This window comes from Ovis aries, chromosome 24, assembly GCF_016772045.2.
Source record: "Ovis aries strain OAR_USU_Benz2616 breed Rambouillet chromosome 24, ARS-UI_Ramb_v3.0, whole genome shotgun sequence".
In the NCBI taxonomy this organism is placed as follows: domain Eukaryota; kingdom Metazoa; phylum Chordata; class Mammalia; order Artiodactyla; family Bovidae; genus Ovis; species Ovis aries.
Window position 1 is genome coordinate 10,313,471 of NC_056077.1, and position 9,155 is coordinate 10,322,625.

A 9,155-nucleotide genomic window follows, 5' to 3' on the forward strand; every position below is an offset into this window, starting at 1 on the left:
TTTTAGAACTCTTCTTAAATATTTGGCTAGACTCCTGGGAAAGGGAGGAGGCTCCCTGCCCTCGAGAATGAGAACATGCAAGCCAGAGTTGAGGCTGTCTGGTGCTAGTGTTGGCTGTGGGGTTTCTGGCCATGCCAGGTCGTCACATGCTGGGGAGAAAAGACAGAATCCCAAGGCCTGTCACAGCTTCTGGACCAGAAGACATCCCAGGAAGCCAGGATCTCAGACTGTGCGCTCAGAACATTCAGCAGAGGTAGTGTGGGATGTGAGGGCAGGGAGGCAGAGGAGCGAGGGGAGGAGAAGAGGGCAGAGGAGAAATGTGCCCATCATTCCTTAGGCCTAAATGAAGAGCGAAAATGAGGGGAGGCAAAACCTTGGCAAATTCCTGTGTTTGGGGCCAGGATTGTTACTATCTGTGTTACTTTCCCCCCACCACCCACCACCAATAAAGTGAAGCCAAGTATTAGGTCACAGAACGTATTGGGATGCTGACAGTGTTCTACCGCTGGAGTGCCACAGGGCACAGCTCTAAATTTACCAAAACTCGAACTGTACACTGAAAACAGGTGAGTTTTATGGTATATAAATTATCCTTCCATAAAGCTGTTTAAGGGAAAAAAAGAAATTCACCCACCGTTCTCCTAATCAGAGATGTCTTTTAATGTTTTAGTATATTTCTCCAAGCTTGTATTTCTTTGTAGCGATAACTATCTTTCAACGTACCAAAATCACAGTTACAAAGTTTTTATCATCATGTTCATTTAAACATGTAGTCTTTCCCAGTGCTATTGCAATTATTGGTAAATAGGATTTTTTACTTGGGTCTTTAACATGTATTTCAAAAGTGTATATTGAGTACCTTCTCATTTTAAAATAATTTCAAGCAAATCAGTGATACAGAGGGCAAAAATTAAAGTTCTCCTGTTGATACCACACACACGCACACACACACACATAGTCCCACCCACCCCCAATTCTCACTTCCCTCCTCCTAAGTAACCACAGTTCACACTTTGGTTAAACATAACTTTTAAATGGGTATGTAATTTTCCATATGATGGGAAAAAAATCATACTCATGTGGTTCCCCACTTTGGGGGTATTTAGGTTGTTTCCTGGTTCAGCTATTTCTCTTAAAACATATTACAGAGGATTTCACTGTAGGGAACTTAATGGCCCTATGTTACTCTGGTGAGTTCAAAGCCATCAAGGACAGGCACTAAATTAGACATCAAATCTGGCAATAACTTCCAGCTAAGAAAAGGGACCAAGCGTAAGCTGAGGAAACCCTGCTAAATGTTTTCACTACCTGTTCTCATTTTAAGGTATCAAACATCTCCAGATCGGGGACATTATTCCCATTTTACAGATGGGAAACCGTGGTTTAGAGAGGCCAAGTGCCTTGCCCCAAATCACACACTGTCTCATGTAGAGCTAGGCTCTAAGTTGTCAGACACCAAGCTAAAGTCTTGATGATTCTGTAACCAAGCGGGGGGGTGGGGGGGGCTCTTCCTTTCCTGTCTTCACTTAATCTGGGCAAACAGTCACAGGTATAAACCGCCAACACCTGCAGGGAAGCACTGAAATGTTACTGGGATTCTGGGTTTGTTGGGTGTTTTTTTAGCTACAGTTGCAGTGCCTAATTCACAGCCAGTATTGTATAGTAAGTTCCCTACACACGAACCTTCAAGTTGCCAACTTTGAGAGATGCAAACGTGCATTCATGAGTCCCATCGCGTAAGACAGTTCACGTCTCTGGCATACACTGACACTAGAGTGCATCCTCTACCCGTGGCTGTGCTTTTGTGTGCTTTACTGTGCGGGACTGTAGAGAGTGCAGTAGTAGAGTGTCTCTGTGCTGAGCCCAGCATGTGCAGAAGCCAGTGTGAAAGCAGCAGGGATGTATTTGATACAACTGATTTTTAAAGTTCTGTACTGTAAGATTAAAAATGTCTTCTTAATCTTTGGTGTTTGCTTTTTGTGTATTATTTGTGTGAAAAGTGTTATAAACCCAGTAAAGTATAGTACTATGTAGCCAACCCTGTGAGTCGGGTACCTAGGCTAACTTCATTGGACTTAACAGATGCGCTCTCAGAACGGAACTCGTTCGTTGTGACTGTACTGGTGCTTTATGTATTTTATATGAGCTGGTCCTCACAAACAGTGCTTTGAATGGGTTGGGCATGATCCCTATTTTCCGGATGAGGAATCTGAAGCCCAGAGAGGTATAGAAGGTTGCCCAGCATGACTCAGAGGAGGGACTCGGAACCCAGTGTGTGTGACTGCCAGGCTGGGGTCTGGCGCCGAGCTGCGCCGCCCGACAGAACACACGCCAGCCCAAACGTGTCGCTCAGACTGTGCAGCGGACTGCACCTCACCCTGCTCTCTGTCCCCCTCCTTCCAGACAACAGCGACCTGATTGCATGCACGGTGGTCACCAAGGACGGCGGTATGCTCCAGCGGTTCCTGGCCGTTGATATTTACCAGATGAGTTTGGTGGAGCCCGACGTGTCCAGGCTGGGCTGGGGAGTGGTCAAGTTCGCAGGCCTTCTGCAGGTACGATGGCTGAGAAGCCCAGAAGTTCTTCACTGGCTATGCAAACACCCACCAAAGTGTCATCTTTACAGTCAGGTGCTAATGACATAAGGGCTGTGTGAGCAGCTTACCCCTGACAGCAGTTAGAACACCTCGCAGATAAGGGCCAAGTTCTCTTTAACCAAAACTCATTTCTGACGCCCCTCCTCTGTCATCAGATACGGTGCTTTGCCAGCTGCACGTGTGAATGGAGCTACATGAACTGTCCTTCCCAGGTGACCCAGTGGTAAAGAATCTGCCTGCCAACGCAGGAGACACAGGTTCGATCCCTGGGTCGGAAAGATCCCCTGGAGTAGGAAATGGCAACCCACTCCAGTATTCCTGCCTGGAGAATCCCATGGACAGAGGAGCCTGGCGGGCTACAGTCCATAGGGTCACAAAAGAGTTGGACATGATTGACGCAACTCAGCATGCATGTACTGTTTTTAAAAATTGTACACAGGTACTCAAAAGAGGGTGTTTCTGTGTATATTTTTTATTCTGTCACATTGCATGTATTCTAAACTTTGTTTTTTTCACTCAGTGAATGTTTTAGAGCCCTGACTGTGTCAGTCTATGGAGACTTGCTGGTGTTCTTGTAACTGCTGCCTGCCCACATCCCAAGGCGGAGGTAGTCAGTGTCCTGAGTTTGTTCCCAGCTTTCTACTTTCACATACGTACAGTGCTGCCGTCAACAAAATTGTCCCGACTTCCTTGTGCACTTGGACCAGGGTTTCCCTAGGGCAGATACCAAGAAGTTGGGCTGGGCCCATTTCCTCTCTAGAATGATTGTTGCTGCTGGTAATTTATGAAAGTTCCTGTGTCCTCCGTCTCTCCATCAAGCCTGGGCTCTTAAATTGCCAAACGCCAAGCTGGAGCTTGGGTTTTCTTAGTGTTTGTCTAATGATGGGTGACTAATGCCAGCTGGTTGGTCAAAGGAAGCATAGAGTCAGGCAAGTTGAAAACAGCCTTCCACCCCATTCCCCCACCAGACCCCCTGGGCCTTACTTGCCTTGCGCCGGGCCCGTTTCCTTGTTGGGCAGTCCTGGTTGCTGGCAAGGCCTTGCCAGGACCAACCCACATCCGTCTCCAGTGTGACCCCCCCCTCCCCAAGAGGACCACCCATGGGTTTGAAGATGCTATTGCAACCATTTCCCAGCCTCCTCTTTTTCAAGATCTTTCCATTTAAAAATGTCTTTTACAGAAGGTTGATGTGCACAGCAACTATCTGAAGAAGCTTGCATCTGAAAAAAGACTTCCACGTCGGAGACTGTCCATTAAGTGACTTAGTGCTGCTTCTTATTTATCTAGGCTTATAATCAATTTCCTTTAGAATTTAGTGTCAGGAAAGTGTTTTTCTCCCTCAAAGGATTAATATGTGTCGTCCATCAGACAATGAAAGCCACATAAACCTTTTCTTTTGGTCGTCTTCCAGGAGCGCCTATTTGTCAGGCTGTTACCACGCGCCAGCCTCTCTCTCCATTTTAAAAGCGTAATATCTCATCTAATCCCCGCTGCAACGTTCCGTGCCAGATGGAATGCCTATGGACAGTCTCTGTCTTGCTTCATGAGCCTTTTCAACATTTCCGCCCCCGCCTCTAGCCTTTGACTTTCATGCTTGTCTCCTGTCCTCTGCTTTTTATCTCAAACCTCAGTGGGAAGCAGATTCTTTGCAAAGAATCCATTCTGAGGCTTTGGATTGCATTTGTCCTAATACTTGGTCTACGTGAGTCCTCCTCTACCTTTCAAAGGCAACTTTCTTCAAATGTCTCTTTCTCAGAGTTAGCTTTTTCCTTTAGGGACCAGGAATTCATCAGAGACATACAAATAGGAACTAATGATGCCGTCTTCTTAAGAGAGAGGGCCTCCCTGATAGCTCAGTTGGTAAAAATAATCTGCCTTCAATGCAGGAGACCCCGGTTCAATTCCTGGTGCGGGAAGATCTGCTGGGGAAGGGATAGACTACCCACTCTGGTATTCTTGGGCTTCATTTGTGGCTTATATGGTAAAGAATCTGCCTGCAATGCGGGAGACCTGAGTTCAATCCCTGGGTTAGGAAGATCCCCTGGAGAAGGGAAAGGCTACCCACTCCAGTATTCTGGCCTGAAGAATTCCATGGACTGTATAATCCGTGGGGTCTCAAAGAGTTGGGCGCAACTGAGCAATTTTCACTTTCTTAAGAGAAGCAGGAAAGGAATTGTTAGTAGGTGAAATCATGCCAGAAAGAACTAGCCTTGGGTTTCTTATCTCTGGTTTCTCAGAAGCAAGAATTGTTAGGGTTTGGGACTTCCCGGCTGGGCCAGTGGTTAAGAATCCGCCTTCCAATGCAAGGGGGTGCGGGTTCAATCCCTGGTCAAGCACTGTGATCCCACAGCTGCTGGCATCCTGCACGTTCACCAGCTGACTCAAGTCTTTGAGAGGACAAGACCAGCCACCGCAGCCAGCACCAGCCACTGAGCTGGCTGTGCTTCCCACCCTGTCGTCCCACCAGGCCTGGTCTGGTTTGTGCCCATCCTCAACACTCTTGCACTTGGAGGACTGATGGTCTCCTTCAGAGCAAAAGCAAACTTCAGTCTGAGGGCCCTTGTTCTAGAGGAGACGTGGGTCCACAGCCTCCAAGCAGTGACCTTCCTAACGGAACGACCTTTCTAACTGAACCTAACAGACATCCTTTCTTTGGCCCCCTCCCCGCCCCAGGACATGCAGGTGACCGGCGTGGAGGACGACAGCCGCGCCCTGAATATCACCATCCACAAGCCTGCATCCAGCCCCCACTCCAAGCCCTTCCCCATCCTGCAAGCCACCTTCATCTTCTCAGACCACATCCGCTGCATCATCGCCAAGCAGCGCCTGGCCAAGGGCCGCATCCAGGCAAGACGCATGAAGATGCAGAGGATAGCAGGTGAGTGCAGCACCCCTCTCTGGGTGTCCTCTGAGCCATCAGCGTGGGTCTCACGTTGACCTCGAGCGCCCTGATAACTCCTCTAGGAGAGGACACCACGGCACAGAAGTCAGTTGTGTTTTGGTGAGAGGATGGAGAATCCTAAGCGTTTGGTTTCTAGAATGTCTGAGGCTGCTCAAAGAGATGCAGCCATCCATGTGGACAATGGTGCTCCCCTCCAGCACACGGCGTCCTCTAACTTATATTTGCAGAGTGCCTTGATTCTCATTGCCTGGAAAATTCTGTGGACTGAGGAGCCTGGTAGACTACAGTCCATGGGGTCGAAAAGAGTCAGACACGATTGAGTGACTTCACTGCATTTCACTTTGATTCTCATCTACCACTTCTGACCCTTAAAACCACCCTGGAGATGAGTAGGGCCTGTTCACCCATTTTATAGATGAGTAAACTGAGGCTTGGTGACTTGTCCAAAACCACACAGGCAGCTGGTTGGCAGAACCCAAAGGCAGGACTTCCTGTGCTAAAGCCCGTCCCTTCCTCCTCTTCATTCCCAGCTCTCATGAGAGGCAGCCCTGCCTGATGAGGTGCCCAGGACCCAGCACTGGATTCGCAAGCGTCATGTCACGTGGCGCAGGGATGTGGTGAATCAGTGAGGAGGCCCTGCGCCATCCAGTGTCAGGAAGGCCCCAGCTTTCTTAGAAGGTGCTGATGTGAGAGCCTTCCCTTCATCAGGGCAGAAAGAACAGCATCCTCCTTGGGGAAAAGGCATTCTATCAAGTCCTGAAATCACCACCAGCCTATCTCAAGAAACCAGGGCCTTTTGGCTCAAGCACTGAGCAGTCCACTGGGGGAGAAGGGGAGTGTTCTTGAGGGGTCTCCTGAAAATAAACACTTAGAGGGCGGGGTTTCTGGGCATGGTGGGTTCAGTGATTTCCTGCATGTGCTCCGTTGATCGGTGCAGGCCTGCATCACACATAGTCCGCATCTTATTTCTCACTTAGCTGAAACTTGGCCTCCGAAATCATTACAGAAGCATTTTGTAATGTGCAAAGTGACTTAAATCATTCAGTCCTTTCTCTAAAGATTTATTTCGTGTTTTTTTTTTTTTTAATGTAAAGCAATCTCTCACAGTTGGCATGAAGGCTAAATATTTCATTTGAAAATGGAGAATTATGCTGTGAAGTGGCTGTTAGAACTAACGCCTTGGGTATTTCTTTTTTTTTTTTCGGCCGTGCCGTGCGGCATCTGGGATCTTAGTTCCCCGGTCAGGGATTGATCCTGTGGTCCCCTGCGTTGGGAGTGTGGAGTCTTAATCACTGTACTGCCTGGGAGGTCCCACATGTTGGGTATTTATTAAATAAATTTTAGAAGGCCCCTCCAGATTTTGCTGTATTGTGAGATTTGTGTGTGGAAGGGAAGACAGTGACAGATACACAGAGTCATAAATACACAAGCACAGGTGCGTGTGTGCTTGCTCTCACACACTCTTCCCTGCACACATAGATTTGTGAATTTCATGGCAGAACTGGCCCCATTTGTGTCAGGGTCTGAAACCGTACGCAACGCTAAGCCTTGGTACGGTTTTTTGCGTATGGAAACCAAGAATCTGAGGTGAAGCTGGGCCTGGCCTTCCTCTCTGAACCCCGCACAAGGTTCCCCTTGTGTTTTTGAGCCTCAGTCGAGACCCTCGGTGTCACGCTGGTCTCCCCAGCTCAAGGCTACCGGCTGCCTGCCTAGAATCGCCCAAGGGATGTGCCTGGCTGGGCTGCAGCCACACCAACTACAGCCACCCAAAGTGTTATCACCTACACTCCCGTCGTACGTGCTGAGCCTGAACCACGGGTCTGTTTGAACACAGCCCTTCTGGACCTTCCGATCCAGCCGGCAACTGAGGTCTTGGGGTTTGGACTCGGCTCATCCTCCGCCCAGCACCTGCCCTTCCGCTTCTACGACCAGTGCCGCCGCGGCAGCAGCGACCCCACGGTGCAGCGCTCCGTGTTCGCCTCTGTGGACAGGGTGCCAGGTAAGCGCCACCCCAGCCCCCGTGCCACCTCCTGTCCCTGCCAGGGAGAGCGAGAGGGTCGGCTCCAGGACCTTCTGTATCCTGAGCATTTGTAAGCATCCCTTCCCCTCTCAGAAACCCAGCTTCTTAGAACTTATCAAAGTCCAGTGCAAGATCAAACACAAGCCCCAGAAAGAAATCTTGACTTTCCCTTTGATGTTCCATCACCGGGGTTTGGTTTTCCAGAGATTTGTTTGAGGATGTTTGAGGATGTAGACGAGCTTCTCAGAATTAAGACTAAAACTTTCTTGGAAGTTTCTTGGAAATACTTAGAGTATTAGTAACGAGGTTGTGGAAGAGTCATTTCCTTTTCCATGTAGGATGACTAGAAAGAGTTGGTGTGTGTGGTTCCTGTTTAAGCCCCTAAAGAAGTGAGAATTCAGAAGAAGGTCCCACTGCCCACGGGGTGGCTGCCACTGTCTTTTTTCTGGGAGCTTCTCTTCCCACTTTCACCGAAGTACAGCTCTAACTTTCCTCCCCGCCTATCCGAAAGAGAAGCATGAATAGAAAATTCAAAGTCTCCTGGTGGAGCTAAAAGTACCGCTTCTCCACAAGGGCCAGTGGGCTCCCTCTTCCTGTTCTGATATGTCTGTACCCTGACCTCTCGCAAGAGAACCTTGCCTTTGTTTAGAGAACCTCAAAAAACTGGCCAAGCTGTTCCCTGCAACTTCACCCCTCCACGGTTAGGGCTTTAAACCTCAACTGCAAATGTTGCAGAATGTTTCCACAAGCAGTTACCCAGTTAAGAATCGGACGGTAGATAGAACCTGACCCATACCAGGGTCCCTGTTTCCCTTCACCTCAGATTTTGTTCTTCGATTTGATTCATTCATTTTAGAAATACAGTATATGCTATACGTGCTAAGTCGTTTCAGTCGTGTCCAACTCTTTGCGACCCTGTGGACTGTGGCCTGCCAGGCTCCTTTGTCCATGGGATTCATATAGTATATGCTATAAGCATATGACTTCTTAAAACCCAAACAGGACATGATAAAATGAAAAATAAGACTGCTTGGCCCCAGAGGTGACCATGGTTAACAGTTTCTTGCATGTCCTTCCAGACATGTTTTGCTTGTCTGTTTTTACACCCCAGGGTTATACCGTATGTGTGATTCTGCATCTCGCTATGTTTGATTATTGACAAGTCAGCGTTACATGGAAGCATGTGTAAACCAACTTCATGCTCATTCACTGTGGTATAGTATTTTTTCGTATGGATGGACCAAAAGAATCTTCTGTAGCATTTTGTACTGATGGGCATTGGATGCTGGTCACTGACACTGGACAGTGATGCTGGTTGTTTCCAGCGTCTGGCCCATCCATCACAGTGTCTCTCGTTGGGGTATCCTTGTTGTAAGTGTGCAAATGTCATGTATCAGTGGGATAAATGCCCAATGGTAGCTCTGCTGAGTCAAAGGGGAGGTTTTTCATCTTAGTATATGTAGCCCCAGAAAAAAGTGTGCCAGTTCACGCTGCCACCCACAGCCTGCGATTGCTTCCATTCTTAAATACGGTCCTAGGTTTCGAGACTGACTGCAGTCCTGCCTCTGTTTTCAGCCATGAAATGTGAGACAGTTCTGCCTGCTGAAGGGTCTGAAGGGTTCTTTGTTAAAAATTC

At 48.3% G+C, this 9,155-nt stretch overlaps 1 protein-coding gene across 7 annotated transcripts in view; it reads left to right on the forward strand.

Annotated features, from left to right (window-relative positions):
• The window catches only part of CLEC16A (C-type lectin domain containing 16A), a 237,380-nt gene that overhangs the window by 169,823 nt on the left and 58,402 nt on the right, over positions 1-9,155 (forward strand). For 6 of the 7 annotated variants that reach the window (XM_027961431.3, XM_060405629.1, XM_012104108.5 and 3 more), the window contains 3 exons: positions 2,404-2,555; positions 5,271-5,475; positions 7,334-7,498. In XM_027961431.3, coding sequence (XP_027817232.1) covers positions 2,404-2,555; positions 5,271-5,475; positions 7,334-7,498 — 522 coding nt within the window. The remainder of the gene's footprint in view (positions 1-2,403; positions 2,556-5,270; positions 5,476-7,333; positions 7,499-9,155) is intronic. The other variant, XM_060405630.1, reaches the window with a different exon arrangement.